This window comes from Eptesicus fuscus, chromosome 15 (assembly GCF_027574615.1).
Source record: "Eptesicus fuscus isolate TK198812 chromosome 15, DD_ASM_mEF_20220401, whole genome shotgun sequence".
Lineage (NCBI taxonomy): Eukaryota > Metazoa > Chordata > Mammalia > Chiroptera > Vespertilionidae > Eptesicus > Eptesicus fuscus.
Window position 1 is genome coordinate 41654981 of NC_072487.1, and position 16659 is coordinate 41671639.

General features: G+C 43.3%; 1 protein-coding gene across 1 annotated transcript; it reads left to right on the plus strand.

Annotated features, from left to right (window-relative positions):
* Window positions 1–5260: 5260 nt before the first annotated feature.
* On the plus strand, window positions 5261–15846 carry LOC129151762 (microtubule-associated proteins 1A/1B light chain 3B-like). The gene is made up of 2 exons (XM_054727661.1): window positions 5261–5610; window positions 15780–15846. Exons 1-2 carry the CDS (start codon window positions 5261–5263, stop codon window positions 15844–15846), a joined length of 417 nt encoding a protein of 138 aa, XP_054583636.1.
* The last annotated feature ends 813 nt before the right edge of the window (window positions 15847–16659 follow it).

A 16659-nucleotide genomic window follows, 5' to 3' on the forward strand; every position in this document is an offset into this window, starting at 1 on the left:
TCCTAACATGAACTGGATGGGAGCTGCAACCCAGACTCCAATGCTGACCGTGGTGAGGAGAGCTGGGTTAACACCACCCAATGGATTCCCTCCACATGGCCTGATCAATCCTGACAGGACCACGTGTGCAGAAGGGCACAGACTCAGCAAACAGCATTCCTCAGCTAATAAAATGGATCCAATTTTCGTCAAAACCAGTTTAGACATGCAATTGGGTGGAATGTAGGAAGAAACCTGCTTAGTATTTGGCGATGGAAAACAACCTTGTTTGGAGAAAAGATATTTTCCTTAATTCTGATTTCTGTTTTGGAGATTTTTTGGAGACTGCCTAGAGAGACAGAAAAGTTGAAAGATGCGTGTCATCGTGCTTTTAGCATGCTTTTCAAGGCCGGGGATGCTGAGACACTGAGACATTCGCCTGGTTCCCACATGCTGCTGACTCCGGACCCTTAGGATTCTCTCAGTGTTGGCAGGACAGCCCCTCTGCGGCCCTGGAGACCTTCAGGTGTATAGCCCAAACAGGCTGAGCTGGCTTTGGGATGCCTGGGATACTCTGAGGAGTATATACATCTTTTGCAAGGCTCACAGAATTCTATATGTCACCTCAATGCAATGATATCCATCACACGGATCACAATTTCTATTACAGCAGTGCCTGAGGTATGAAAGGTAATACCAACCTCAGGTTACCATGATAGAAGATTATGCTGTACAAATGGACCCCATAAGCCTTTCCTTGGCAGAAACAATGAAAAGAACCACCAATTCCACACCTGGGCAAGAGGACAAGACCAAGTCAAACTGGAAGAGGCAGTAAAATAGTTCCTCATCCTCTTCCTTAACCATACCACCCATTAAAATAAAGTATAGGGGGGAAAGGATCCATTCAACAGATTGAATGGATATTTATATTATTCTTTATATTATTTCTCCCAAGGACACCTCAAGTGTTTTAACCAGAGACCAAAGCATAGGAATAAAATAAATCATCAGAATAAATTCTAAGGGGAAAATTTCAGGCTTCAACCAGGTGCTGAGTATAGAATGAATCCCTAATATTTAGAAAATCAAAAATTGTCAGAAGAAATAAAAATGGAAGATGAGAATTTGAATCTCAATATACCACAGGCTCTCCACATGCCCTTGGGCAAGTCATTTAACATCTACGAATCTGGCTATTTGTAATCTATAAAATAAAATTAGGAACCTTTTAAAAAACTATTTTACCTAGCTCATGAAACTGTGGGGATTAAGTGAGATACTATATACAAATGCGTTGCTAAGTTGCAAAGTGCTGATTTAACATTAAATTATTTTTTAGCATTTTAAGACTGTGACTGGTAGGGACTATAACTCAAAGAACTTATGATTTAAAAACAATCCACTTTTGCATTCATTCTTGGTTCCAGTTCTTGTCAGAAAAGCTAAAATGCATTTCACTTTCCCCTGGTTATTTCTACTATTTGCTTCTTATAATAAGCCAGTGGCAAGTATCAGAAGCAATTGCTAAACCTAAGTTGGAATTGGGCCTTCCTTTTTTAAACAAAATTCTCTAATGGTAAATGCCTTTAGTGTATTATTTCACTATAAACTTAAGGCAGAATCATGAGAATCCCTTGCAATCCATCTGGCATGTATATGTAGGTTAGATTGGCAAATGTAGGAAACATTGGAAAATCTATCGAGTTCCTTTGTGGACATTATTTAAAAAAGCAGTTTCATCTGAGCAGGGTTATGTTCTCACAGGAACCCCAAAAGTTACTTAAGGAAAATAATTTCAAGTTCACCACATAATTGCAAGGCTTGTACCTCTGTATAAGTAAGTCCTTCCCCCACGGACTCTCAACCATTTCTCTACAAAGATGGCTTCCTCTTCCAGAATCACCAAGAGAAGTAAAGATGCTTCCTACGAACTTCTACAAGGTGTACATAATCTGGAATGCGTGAAAAATGAGAAGTCACCCCACTGGAAGAAAGAGCAGTATCTTGGAAGGTGTAGCACCGGGAAGCCCAAGAGCAGAAGGGTCTGGACTGTTGTAGACAAGAAGGTCCTAAAAGAATGTCATTGTCGAGGAAAGAAAGACCTGCTTGCCTGGCGCGGGAGCCACAATACAGCAGATCAGAAAGAAACGTGGCTCGGTGACACTCTGGATGGGAGAAGGCAGGAAAGGGGGTGGATGCTCTAGCTGAGCATTCCCCTGGTGTGTATTATTCCTGAGGGAATGAGACCCCTATCACAATGAGCTCAAAGACCTAGGGAGGGTCACAAACCAGCAGTCTGGCAAAATGCAGCTTAAAAAATGTGTTTTGGCCACATTCTGTTAATGTGTAAAATATTACTCAAAAACACTGAAATAGCTTCCAATATTAAAAATGGGGAAATTTCACAGGAAAATCCTAATTTCTGCCTTCTTTTGAAAAATCAGGAGGTATGGAGCAAGTCAGGACCTGCAATTCCACAAGGCAAGGGCTACATGAAGCCGAGGAGCAGCTGCCCCTTCTGAGGAGGCCTGGGTGCCCCTGGGCAGGCCAAAAAGACCTCTTCAAAGTGTGAGGCAGGCAGAGAACCAGTTAGCAGGTTAAGTCATCTAGAGAGCAGAGAGATTATTGTACTATTTATCATCTTACGTTCTCCTTTATATGAGAAAATGCAACAGAGTAAAGCATAGACCCCTTTTAACCTAAATATCGTGAACAAGGCTCTCTCCTTGATTAATCCTCCTGTGGACAGCGGCATCCTTAAAACTTACCTAATACAATAACATTTCTATAATGCTGCAGAGTTAGCAATGCACTTTCACACACATTTTCTTTTATGTACCCCGCAGCCACAATTTTGCTTACTATGCTAGGCAAATAGTATTATTGCATGCTGTAGATGCGGAAATGGAGGCTCGGGAACTTGGATGGAATTTGGACCGGTCTTTTGCCACTACAACCCCAGCATCACTCCTCGGCAATGACCTAGCCTGCACTGCAAGGCACACTGGACCACTTCAACCCGCCTAGAACCGCGGTTGCTCTAATACCAACAATGCCGGCTAGTGATTTAGGAGACTTTTCCCCTTACTACGATAATCTTTCCCTCAGCAGCTCCATCCCCTCAAACTCACACTGCCAGGAGTTTGCTGAGCCTGCAAGGCAGTGGTCAGTTATGCCTAGAACCATCCCTTATTTGTTCACGAAAGTCCTGCAAATATTTTGGCAAATAAATTCAGAAAGCCGGAAACACTAATTATTAGGCAGAGACAAACCCACAGTATTAACATAAACAACAAAGTGCCTTTTCAGCGCTGCTATTCAACGTGCCTTCCTGTTGCCAGTGCCACAAAAAACACTCCGGAGTGGCCTGGAGGAGATGGGAGAGGAAATGACTCCTTTGAAGACCACGTCCTGTGGGCAGACTGTGGCCTTACCATTTGCTACAGCAGATATCAGAGAGGAAGGGTGGGCAGTGTACTTTGCAGGGAGAAAACTGGTTTAAAAAGTGGAGTTCCTAAGGAACACCATTTAGGTGGGGCGCTTACAATTCTGTAATGGATGAACTCTTTTGTTTTCAGGTTGGGAATGAAGAGAGCAGGGAGGTAAAGGCTTTGCTCAACTGGTTGCAAAGCGTGTGAACTAGTCTTCTGTCAAGACATGCCCGTAAGATCCTCCACACATGGTTGTATATTCTGTGCCTCACGCAGAGGTTGAGTGCAGTGGGGTCAACCTGGGGCCTGAAACCCTGCCGGCACTTCTGCTTGCCAAGCTGTGTGCCTTGTCAGCCAGGAAAAGACACCTCTTTGTGATTGGATGCCCTTGTTCATTTTGTTCATCTGCACAAAGGCATGTGATGTGCTGGCAGCAGCCCTGGGCCTCGGTGAAGGTCTGTCCATTTCAGGGTCTGGCCCTTTGAATCTATGTCATTATGTGTCAGGCAACGTAGTCAGCTGGATCTCCTGGATTTGAGTAGCAGCCACGTGGAGCCTCTGGCGAGTCAGGTAAGTGATTTCCTGCTTTACTTTCTCCAGCGGAAGCAATGAGAACAACCCCACCTGCCCCTGCTGCTTAGGGCCATTGTGAAGCCACTGCCAAGAGTTTAATCACCTCACTTTCTTCAACATGTCCAGAAACGTCTTCCACAGAGCCTTCCTGTAGGGTAACATCATCGTCTTCCTCCTCATTTAAGTTCAAAGTCAATAAAAGAATGAAGATGGTAAATTCAATGAAGCGCTAAGTGGCAAAGGGCCACCGGTCCACTGTACCAGGGCAACTTCCATTTGCCAAGCAAATCACACACTTCCAACCACTCTCACAGGTCCATGAGTCATTGCCCTAGAACACTCCTAACAAGCACCTCCATTGCTGGCATCTCTGAAGCAGCGAATGAAAACTCAAACCCCAGATTGGCTTGTTTCCCCCGACAGACTGCTGGGACACAGATTCCTGGCCAACTGCAGGAGAGCTGGCAGACCCACACCTCTTCCAGAGTCAGCCTGGCCAGGGCGATGGAGGAACAATTGGTCTCACTGCCATCCGAGGTGACAATTAATTAGTGTGCTGGGAGCACGGAGCAGTCTATCCAGAGAGCCCTTCTGAGGGCTGTGGCACTGGCCTCCCGTCAGAGCCAATGTCTGCATTACAAGATGCACTGGGGATGGCTTCTGGCCTCCCCTAAGGCAGTCAGTCTATGAGGGCAGGAGGGATGGAAACCTTCCAAGAACTTCATTGTTGGGGGGAGGGGGAAGGAAAGAACACCAGTAACATTAAAAATCCAACTCAAAACCCAAGACAAATATTCAGCAGCAAAAGGCAATGGTATGTTCGAGAACACTATGCTAGATGTAGTAATAAAGGGTAAAAGGACTAATGTTTCATTGAGAAGCGCCTCCAAGCGTGGTGTGCAGAAGGGTGTGTGGTGACAGGAACCAGCCCCATTGAGGAAAATTCGAGTGCGGTGACAACATCCTCAGCTGGCTTTATAGGCCCTCGTACCAAGTGCATTGCTCAACACGCTGTGAATGAGAATGCATGAGTCACAGGATAGCACCCCCCCCACCACCCCACTTGAGCCAACAGCAAAGGGCAGTGCTTATTTAACTGCAGAAGAGGATGACTGATGACTCCCAAGGGCTCTCCGGAAAGGAACATAACATCTCATCGTAGGGATGGGTGAATTAAAACATGACTCTCAAAACAAGCATCCGAAAACTATTTAAAAAACAGAACTGACAAGGGAAGTCACTGTTGCCACAGTCGCATCCGCCACCACCTAAAGATGAGGGATCCCTCTGCCTCGCCGCACCTTCGAAGGAGAGTAGATGGCCGACTTATCCGAGAGCAGCATCCGACCACAAGCCCGGTGATGAAAGAACGATACAAGGATGAGTTTCCTGTCCTGGGTAAAATCAAGTCTCTTCTACCTGATCATGGCAACATGCGTGAACTCATCAGGATAATTAGAAGGCGCTTACAGCTCAACACTGATCAAGCCTTCTTCCTGTTAGTGAGTGGGCGCAGCATGGTGAGCGTGTCCACACTGATTTCCGAAGTGTGTGAAAGTGAGAAGAATGAAGATGGATTCCCATGTATGCTATATGCCTCTCAGGAGATATCTGGAATGAAACCGTCAGTGTGCCACAAGAAAACTGCATCTGTTCTAGAATTTTTAAAGCTCTTACCAACAGGGGGGAAAAAAAAAAGGGGGAAGTTACCAACTGAGGTTGATCAGTTCATCCATCAAAATGGTAGTGTTCCTGCCTAGGAAGTTTGGAAAGTTGTTTTTTGTACTTCAAGCAGGAAAACTGAGCTCCAACTGAGCACATTCAGCTCTGAAAACAATATTACTTGACCTAGGTTGTCTTGTTTTCAAATTTAGAAGTTGAAAAAAAAATAGAATTCTTTAAAAATAAGAAACAGTATTTTACTAAGATTGTATATGCTTCATAGAGTACATACCCCTAACTCCTAAGCTACAGACAAGCCTTGATATTGGGGTGGGGTCCGGAGTTCAGTTAGCAGCCATACGGAGTCTAAAAAGAAAAGCTTGGTTTAACCTTTTGCACTCGGATGTCGAGTGTGACTCGACACGGTTAGCATCGGTAGCAGGAATCGAGAAAAAAGCAAGCGAGTGCAAAGGGTTAACTCTGACCCCCTGGATACCTTACCTGCCAGTTCTTTGTTTCCTCTCTCAGCCAAAGTGAATGAAAATGGTCATGCCTACTGGCTTTCCAACCTGCTCCTGACCCTCAGCGCCCAGCCTGCTGTAACTCACCTTCCCCTCCATGCTCCATTGACACTGTGCTGGTCAAGATGGTCAAATCCAAGGAGCCCTGTAAGGGCCTCGCTCACCTGTCTTCCTTTCAGTATCTGCTAATACTACCACTCTGTCTGAAAATGTGTTCTTCTGCGATTTTCTGCTACTACCTTCTCCTTTTTCTAGAATACCAGTTGCACCTTCCCTTTCCAGTTTGGCTTTTCACCTGAGTCCCAGGTCAGTACTTCCAAATGTCTGCTAGGCTCCCCACCTGATGTCCGCAGGCACCTTCTATTCCAACATGTCCCAAACCCCCAAAGCTGGTCTTCCTCTTCTTTATCTGTCAGGGTTAACGGTGCCCTTATTCACCTAGTCACCTCAGGGGGAAACTGGACAATGTTGGCTCTTCCCAGCCTCTTGAATCCCCACTTCCAATTAGTCACTAAGCATTATTCAATCTACTTCTTACCCATCCCTCATACTGTTTGCTTCTTCTCCATCTCCACTGTTTTGAGTCTGGACCTCATTCTCTCCTACATGGACCACAGCAAGAGCGTCTCAACGCATCTTCCTGCATTCAGGAAGCTCTCTTTCAAATCCATTCGCCATACTGCTATCAAATGATTTCCCCTGAACTCAAACGCAAGCACATCTCCCACTTGCTTCAAATCTCCCCTGGTCCCCTCTGCACCTTGCATCTTAGCAAGCGGACTTCCTTTCAGTTCCCCAAGCCCTGCAAGCCCTTTCACACCACCAGGCTTTCTCTCTTGTGGTTCTTTTTGCCTTATGTGCCCTTGTCCATCCTTAAAAACTGCTTCTTGTCCTTCATGATCCAACTCAAACGCCTCCTTTTCTCTGAAGGCTTTCCTGACTCTTCCTGTGCCGATCCCTGGGCAGTCACTCCTGTCTCCTTACGTGCACAGCAAATGTTCATCTATCTCCACCATCTGTCTGTCTCAGGCTCTAGGAGTGCCCTGGGGAGAAACTACCACTTTTCTTCTCTCCCCTCTGCAGCTCCTAAATAAAGTGCCTGGTACTGTGCAACCACCAATAAAATTTGCCTGGAAAAAAATAGTAGATGTTACTCTTTCCCAGACCTTCACTGGTGTAATTTCCTAGCCCTTCTTGCCATGCAACCCTGTGTTCGTTAATGTGCAGATATTTATGTCATGCAACAAGGACATTTCCACAGTGAGGAAAGGGCAGCAAAGTTGAATGGCTTGTCTACAAGCTGAGAGGCAAAGATTCAGAGACACAGGTTTTCAGATAAAAGACCTGTTTTTTCCTCTATGATCAACGAAAAGTTTCTGTAATAAAATCCCTCAAAACAGGGTGCCTATTGTGTAGGGCATGCCTCCTCCCCCTGCCACAAAATTTTAAATGATCAATATTAAGTATTCCCATTAGCTGGGAATTCTGGGTATACAGGACTTATGCTAAGGTCATTCTAGTCTATAACAGTACTTCAGTACATCAGGTAAATAACATCAAGCCAATCTTAGCATCACTGTTCTGCTTTTTGTTTTGATCTCCAAGCATTTGCATGGACCTCTGCTTTAATAACTGAGTCCCTGCCTAGTCCCCATCAGTCTCCAACTTGGTTATTCCTTCCCAGTCCCATCCCACCCTGGAGGTTATTACAAACACTGGTAGCAGGATGTAGTGGGAAGCTTGCTCTGCTTACTTTAGTGGTTGCTGCCCTACTTCCACTGGCTACAAAGATCCCCTTACTCTCCACTCCATCCTTTTCCAGCTTCATGCGATGCCCCCACATCAACTGAGCTAGCACCTCCCCTTCGATGTATTGTTTCAGTGAAAGGGTTATTTTATTTTATTTTTTGGCTTAAGAGGCTTTTTCTTCCAGCTCTGGGTGAAAAATCAGCAAAGATTCCTGTTCTTATCAGCTGAGTGCTTAAGTAAACAGAGCAGGTGCCAGAGTCAATAGGATATGGAAAATGAGATTTTGCTGGAGATTATTTGTCATGGGGCTCTACTGCCTGCCTACAGAGTCAGGAGTTCACACTTTGTGGAGAGACCAGAAAGGGGAGAGAGCCAGAACTTCACCAAGGAGGCAGGGCGGGTTTGCCTGCACCGAAGTGGTCGGGTGAGGTCCATGCTTTCCTCATCTGCAAATGAAGGGGTGGTTATCTCAAAGGGATGCTATGGGACTTACATGAAATAATGCACATAAATAGGATTAACAGGGCCTCGCACAAGGCAAATGGTTAATTAGGTCAGTTCTTATTCTTATGCATACTACTGGATGAATACCAGATCCTGACTTCAGTAATTGTGAGCATAACATTTTATTTTCAAATCCATTTACCATGAGAACAAACCATGAAAACCATTCTCTTGACCAAGAGCTTGACAGTCTTTCGGACAATACAGTGGAGCCACAAGAATTCTGGATTTTCCATTGGGCCCTGAGAAACTGTGATCAAATGGCAGTTTGGAAATGAACCTATGATATGCACAACCATAAGTCACAGAGACAGGCCTGCTGGGTATAATACAGAACAGCACACCACGGCTACTCCTGAGTGCCCTATTATTCCATTAAATTTCAATTTAGGATCTTCGTAAAATTACGACCAAAAAACCAAGGCACTATTTCATTAGAAAAAAGCAATTACCTTATATCCACTTTGTCCCATTTCTAAGAATCTTTTCCAGTATTACATAAAGCACCTAAATGAATTTTGGAGCGCCTCCAGGCAAGAGGGCAGAGCTTCTGAGGTCTGTTGATACGATAATGACAAGTTATTGCTATAAGGAAAAAATGAGTTAGGGGTTCAAACTGTTTTTAAACTAGAATTGGGTGGCTCTTTCTGATTTTTATCCTGAAACCCAAATATAAAGCCACTATTTTCATACGGATCATGTGTCTCCCTTACATCCTGTATATAATTATAACTCTAACTTATACCCATAAATACATAATATAGGGAATTGTTGAGTTAGCTTCTGGAAAAGGTATTCAGTTTTGTTTGTTTTAAGTCACTTTTAGCCCAGATGAATGTATCTGAGACTGTTATAACATGCCATGGCTAAAGAACATTGTCTCATGAGAAATAAGAATTGACTAACTTCGTGGCTAGACATAATGCAACTGATAGCTCCACTTATTTCTTAGGAATTACTGTTCACAATTTGTTTTATTTTATTTTTGTTTTGTTTTGTGAATCCTCACCTGAGGATACTTTTTTCATTGATTTTCAGAGAGAGTGGAAGGAAGGGAGGAAAGGAGGGAGAAACAGAGAGAGAGAGAGAGAGAGAGAGAGAGAGAGAGAGAGAGAGAGAGAGAGAGAGAGAAGGGGTGGGGAGAGAGAGAGAGAGAGAGAGAGAGAGAGAGAGAGAGAGAGAGAGAGAGGTGAGAGAGACAAATCTATTGGTTGCCTCCTGAACGTGCCCCAATGGAGATGGGGGCCCCACCAGGAATCAAGCCCATGATCCTTCGGTGCATTAGCCAATGCTCTAACTGCTGATCCACACCAGCCAGGGCTGGTCACATCAATTTTAACATCAAAATTCTAGAAAAATTTTGTGGAAATTATTGGGAAATATTCAAAAGAAATGAAAACAGGGGAGATCCGTCATGTGGACAAACTAAACATAGGTGAAATATCAGTGATAGCATGCTCGGGATATATCTGTTCACTCACTGCTTCAGTTTTGGTGTGCCCATGCTTACTCTCTTTTTAAATGGCCCCTAAAGCCAGAAACAAGTCAGCAAGATGTGAAAATATCCTATTTTCTCTGCCCCGGATTCCCCTACTCATTCAAGAACAGAAGTCTGAATGCCTTTTAAGGAGATGAGGCCAAGGCAAGCATTTTTCCTCTTTTCTATACTAAGCCAGTGCATCACACAATGCAAGCTCTGTGAGAGCCGTGCACCTAATGCAATCTATAGGCACAAAGGTGCAGATGGTGAAATTTATAGGTTGACATGGTATCAATTTTGCTTTTCTATTAACAGAGTATAATTTCAGCATGTGAGATTTGCTCCCCTAGAAGCCCAATGTTTTGAAATAGTTTAAGTTTAATTGGGAGAAAAAAACCCTTACATTTTCAAAGGACAAATAACCAGTCTTTCTGGGAAATGGACACTTTAAAAATAGGAAAAGAGAGTATTTGATAAAGCTCTGCAAACAGTTCACTGGTTATTGCCTTTTCCCCCAGAAATGACTTCAATGACATAAAACAAAGGTACTGTTGTGCTTCATCCCCTCCCAAAAGTCATTACACAGACTTATACCCTAAGAGTGGTCAGTTGGCATCTTAGTGAAGAAATATATCTGAAAATACAAATGGAAATAAAGAGGGAAACAAGAGATATGAAAATTAGTATAATAAGGCGGAGAGTGGGAAAAATTAGTATCAACAAAGCAAAAGTAATTACAGAGGATTCAAATAAATTACAAGAAACATAGAGAAACTTGTTAAAGACTAATGAACAGATATTGTGTGTTTTTTTGGGGAAAAAATCCCCTTTCATAAAAAAAATTAATAAAGCAAACTAAAATATTGTGATTCTTGGCTAGAGATGTTAAGCTATGCTTCCAATAACAACCCCAAAGAATGATTTTTCAGGCTTCTATTTTGATGATGCTAGGTATAGGTATAAAACAAGCTTATCGCAACAGTTGTTTTTTTTTCTTTTTGTTGGCTAAAATGAGCTCTATTTTGTGTGAAAACATAGAACATGTCTATCATTGGAATAAAAATCACATAATTAAACACACAGAAACAAATATGATTTATCCACAGTCAGAAAATAAATGCCACGAGTGGTGATATAAACTTATTAACACATATAAGGGCAAAGATGCTGTTTGAATTTCCTTGTGAAAGTCAGTTACACTACCTACCAATACAAAATACAATACAATGAACTCTAAAGAGAAGCCTTTGCCATTAGCTGTAATGTCATGAATGGCTATAACAGGGGTACTAAAAACAAGGAATCAATCAGAAGCATCCATTGATATTTTATGTTTGCATTAAACACAGAAAAGCATTTAATTCAAGTTCTCATATTTAATAACTAGAGGTCCAGTGCACAAATTCGTGCATGGGTGGGGTCCCTCAGCCTGGCCAGTGATCAGGCTGATTGGAGCCAGCCAGCCAGGGGGAAGGACCACGGGAGGTTAGCTGGCCGCAGGAGGTTGGCCAGCTACGGAGGTTGGCTGTGGGAGTGCACTGACCACCAGGAGGCAGCTCCTGCGTTGAGCATCTGCCCCCTGGTGGTCAGTGTGTCATCACAGCAACTGGTCAACCGAAGCTTAAGCTTTTATATATATAGATACTTTTGTTAAAATATACATATGCCTCCTACTCAAAGAAATGAGAAAATAATACAAGCTATAGCTTAATTCCTGGCATGGGTCTAGGTTTATGGGTCTTGTTTACCAAATACTTGTTGAATGAATAAATAATCTAAATACTGCAAATGCACCTTCTACCTATGAAAGCCAAGTGCAATAAGCCAGAGCAGAGGCGACATACCATTCAAGAGACTGGTGTGTTTCATTATATAAGAATTGGGGGATTTAGAACTATACATAACTACTAACAAGTAATTAAATCGATTAGCTCAATCTCTTAAACTGGAAACCTGGATTTTTTTCTGAAGTGAATAATATCACAAATAATTGATATACACAAATAATTGATATTTTGGGAGCATGTAAGATCTAAATGATTCTTTTCTGATAGAGAACACCTTTAAAAGGCTGGACCTTGCCTGGCTGGTGTGGCTCAGTTGGTTGGAGTGTTACCACCTGGTTCGATTTCTGGTCAGGGCACATTCGTAGGTTGCAGTTCAATGTATCTCTCTTACATTGATGTTTCTTTCTCTCTCTCTCTCTCTCTCTCTCTCTCTCCCTCCCTAAAATTAAAAAAGGGGGAGGGGCCAAAAAAAAAAAAAAAAGGCTGGACCGTACTCTAACCTTCTACTTTCATGGTAGCCTAATATCACTTGAGAAACACAAATTAAACTCTCAACATGTGGCAGAAGGGAAAGGACAAAGAAAGACCATCAGAATTAGGGAGAGCTCCTTACAGAATTACTTTAAGTTAGTTTTATATACTGTGAGCACTTTCTAAATGGGTCTGCTCAGTAGGCAATTAAAAATTATTTCTGGAATATCAGGCTGTGGATCAGTTAAGCCTTTATTACTATTACATTACTTTACCTTGAAAACTATACCATGAAATAAATAAGAGATTTAAACATAACTTCGTCCCACCAGTTCTTTTAAATATTTGTTTAATTGAAAGAATTTTGTGAAGAGGGAGGAAATAATCTTTGCAATCAAGAGGTGTTAGTACCATCTGGGCACATACCTCTTCCAAATTCTCTCCATCACTAAGCCTTCCCTTTCAGCATCATGGAAATCCTAGAGCTTGGTAATATAACCACCACCACCTTTAACCCTTTGCACTCGCTTGCTTTTTTCTCGATTCCTGCTACCAATGCTAACCGTGTCGAGTCACACTCGACATCCGAGTGCAAAATGTTAAAACCACAGAAAAGCTGAAAAGTTAAGCAAGGCACCCTTGCTTAGGCAAAACAAGAGAGCGAAATTCAGACCATCCCGGTCCAAGTGGTGTGGAAAACCCAAACATGGAATTGGCTGGGCATTAGCATCTTGCTACCTCAGGCCCTTTTCTTGACCAAACATGGAATTCTCTGTTGTGAAATTCAATCACTTTCAATATGCATCTAGAACTTGACCCACATCGCTTAGCTCTGTGAGATTAGAGGTGTACAGTTCCCTGAAATACCATTTTTAACGATATCTCACTTCTAATCTAGATCTCTGTTTAACCTGCAGGAATCCAGATCCACGGTAGTACACATTGTATTCCCATCAGAGGGGGGAAAAGGAGGGAGATCTACCTAAATTCCCACCTCGCATGTTAATGCCTATTAATAATAAAAGGAAAGAACTTGATACTAGTTTTAAAAGACCATTTTATTTTCTGCTGTTTAACTTAATAAAAAAAATTTATAGATAAAGCATGTTGAGACGGCTTAATAAAGGCTTTTTTGTTTTGTTTTGAATTTAGGTTACATGGTTCACATAGCATTAGGCTTCTTTTAATTTCCTTTTCAAACTCCCCAAAAGCTTTTTTAAGCAGAGCTGTCAGTTCTGTTTGTTCCAGTCTCTGATTTACATGGATGAGAGCAAGTACCAAGTCAGAAGGTTGTTGTAGCATTTCCATTACAATCCTGCCTTGGAAACTATGAGCAGAATCTACCCCTTCTGCTTCCCAAAGTGGGGCACTCTGCTCACCCCAGTTCTTGCAGGTGAGGGGCATGGAAGGCTGGGGGTGAGGGATAGTTTTCAGCTCGTGGGATTAAGTCCCTGGACCCAACAGTGGTATGGGTTCTATGTTTCCTCCTCCAGCACAGAGATTCTCATTCCAGAGACACGGAACCTGGACTTTTCAACATCACACGTAGCTTGTCCCACTTGAGGACGATTGCTCTAAATCTGTAGTAATGAGTGAATCGAAGAAGGTAAGGTATTCTGCTGCTAAATATCAGTCCCTTGCAGTCACCTGGCGTGATCACAACTACCTTCTTTTTCCCATCAGACCAAGGCATGGCATCTTCACTTCTCACTATTCCCTAATCTTCCTTGCAAAGTCAATCTTCTGCTGTCAGTGGGCAGCCCACATGGCTCTTTCAGGTCTCCAAAGACCTTACCTGTGGCCTTGTCTCAGTCTACTCCTCCTCTGCAGTATGTGACACCACAATCACGTCTTCCTCCTTGAAATCGTGGGCAGGTTCTCTGCCAACCCCTCTAGCCACGCCTCCTTTCTCTCCTTGGCCAAGGTCTCTCCTCTGGCTGACCCCAGGTGCACTCACGCCCCTAGAATTCTATACTAGCCCACTGTGATTCTCTCCACCCAGACTATATAGGCCATTCCTTGAGCAGCAGATACCACTTGCATGCAGGTTAACACCCACTTCCCTCACTTCTCCAGCCCATTCCATCTTTATCACCCCCAAAAGCCTGTGGGCATTTTACTCCTCTAACCTGGTCAGGCACCTCCGGTCAATTAACTCTATTCCTTGGCTTCCTCCTAATTTTCCTGTTGCTGTTATCCTAGTCATTCCCTTCATGGGCTGGGCTGTTTTGCTTTCGCTACAGAAGAAAATAGATGTAAAATACTAATTTAATGATATCATTAAATCAATCCCACACTTGGTCCCACTTATCTGTCTGGCCGCCCTGTGTATAATAAAAAGCCTATCAAGTTTATTAAGCCATTAGTATAAAACTTGAAAACATGATTTAAAACTCATCTTCACTTGTGTAATTTGGAACTTTTGCTTTAAGTAAACTAGCATGGGCTGCTTTTTAACATACAGATTTCAACTCTGAGTCCTGGCTGTCATGAGTTCCAGAGTTATAGTAAGACCCAGAGCTCAAGAAAATGAGCTCCATTCAGTTTTTCGCGTGTTTATAGATTTGGACTGACTGTACAACAGCACTTTTTCAATGGAAGGCAAGATTCTAGAATGACGTTTTAAAGTACTGCTGGGCTGGCACCAGCCAGGCAGAATGCAACAAAGTGTGAGGCTGACTGTGGGGGGTGAAGAGTATTTGTAGGAACCCACCTTGCAGCTTTTCTGAGTCTTAAAAGAGTGAAGCTCTCACTGGCCTCAGGAAGTCACTTGTGAGCTAGCAAAATTATAACTTTCTTCTCTGGATTTAGTAAACTATGCAGTGGTAAAAACATTTGAGCAAAGAAAAAAAATCCCCAAGTAAATGCACAGACTTCTATAATATACTAGTATCCTCTATATTGGGAAGGCCAGGAGAGGAATGATTAAGTGCAATGTGGTTTCGTGCAAAATTTTTAAAGGAGGCTGACTTTCTATGCTTCCACATTGAACAGAGGCCACAACATACTCCTCGGCTGGGATTTCATATCAAGGCTGCCCTGAGCAGAATCACTATTTCTCGGCAGCACAGCGCCTGGCCTAGGGCCATCCGCAGGCTGGGTGAGGGAGCTCTGCTGGTGTCTGGTTTCCACGTGCTCTCTCGGGCCTGGTGCCCACCTTTCCGACTGGTTTCCCTGCCAGACAACGAATGCAAGCACCTCACATACATGATCACTACTGCTGCTAGTGACCTGGAGAAGCAGACAGTATCCTCGATTCATAGAGGAGGAAACTAAGTTTGACAGAAGGTAAGGAACATGCCCACGACTGGGGAGGTTGGTTTGACACCCTATCCACTGGTGGTGGTTTTCCCTGGAGGCCGGATCCCTACCCCTGTCAACAGCTTCTTTATAAATAATCCTACTCTACCCATTCTGATCGTGCCCTTGTTGGAACCCAGAGTCACACACTCCGGTTTTCTCCTGATAAAAGAAAATCAATCCTTTGCACTTTTAGATCCAAATGGAGCCCAACTTATTAAGACCCAGGACTCCTCTACATTTGTCAGTAATCTGTTTATTTCTTTTAACTTAATACGCAGTTCATTTTGCTATTTATTCCACATTCTCTCCCCTATAGGAAAGGCCACCAGACCAACCACCCAGTCAGCACCAGCATCAAGTCGGTGCACCATGACGACACCTGACACACACTTTTTCAGGATATCATTTCAAGAAACTGCATGCAATTTATAATATTATGAAAACAAAAGGGTTCTTCTCTCATTATTACCTATGCATTTTTGTGAAATTACTGAACATATATATAGTAAGAAAGCTATTTGCTTCATATAATCTACTAGAGGCCCAGTGCATGATTGAATCATGCATGTGTAGGGTACCCTACACGCTTTCGCTTTTCGCAGTGGAGCTGGGCTTCTGAAAGGCCTGGTGCCGGAGCAGACAGGCACCCAGCTCCCCGACTTTTGATGGTACGTGGCCGCTGAGGAGGGCTACCCTGCTGTTGAGAGGCGCAGGGGGCGGGAGTCTCAACAGCAGGGTAGCCCCCCTCAGTGGCAGCGGATCCATGCCTCTCAATGGCCGGATAGGCCACCCCGAGTCCCGCCCCCCAGCCTCCTGCCGCCCAATCGTGGGCGTAGCAGAGTGATGGTAATTTACATGTTACTCTATTATTAGATAGGATAGTCTGAAACTTTAGGAACTTTCTGGCAATGCCAGCCTTGGTTAAAAAAAAAAAAAGTTATTTCAGAATAACCTAATTAGATGCTGTAAATACCAAGGAGTGAAGTCCTTGGAACTGTACATGTAAAAAGCTGCATCACCAATCACAAAAAACATTTAACTGTCGGGGAGAGATGGCTAAGTGGTCGATGGGCAGTGGCAAGGGGTGTCACAGGAACAAAGCTTGACCACAAGGCACCCAGAGTTCTAGGCCCAGCTCTGCAAGTCACTGGCTCTGGGTTCCTTGGCAAGTGATTTTTTTTTTTTCCTGGATCTCA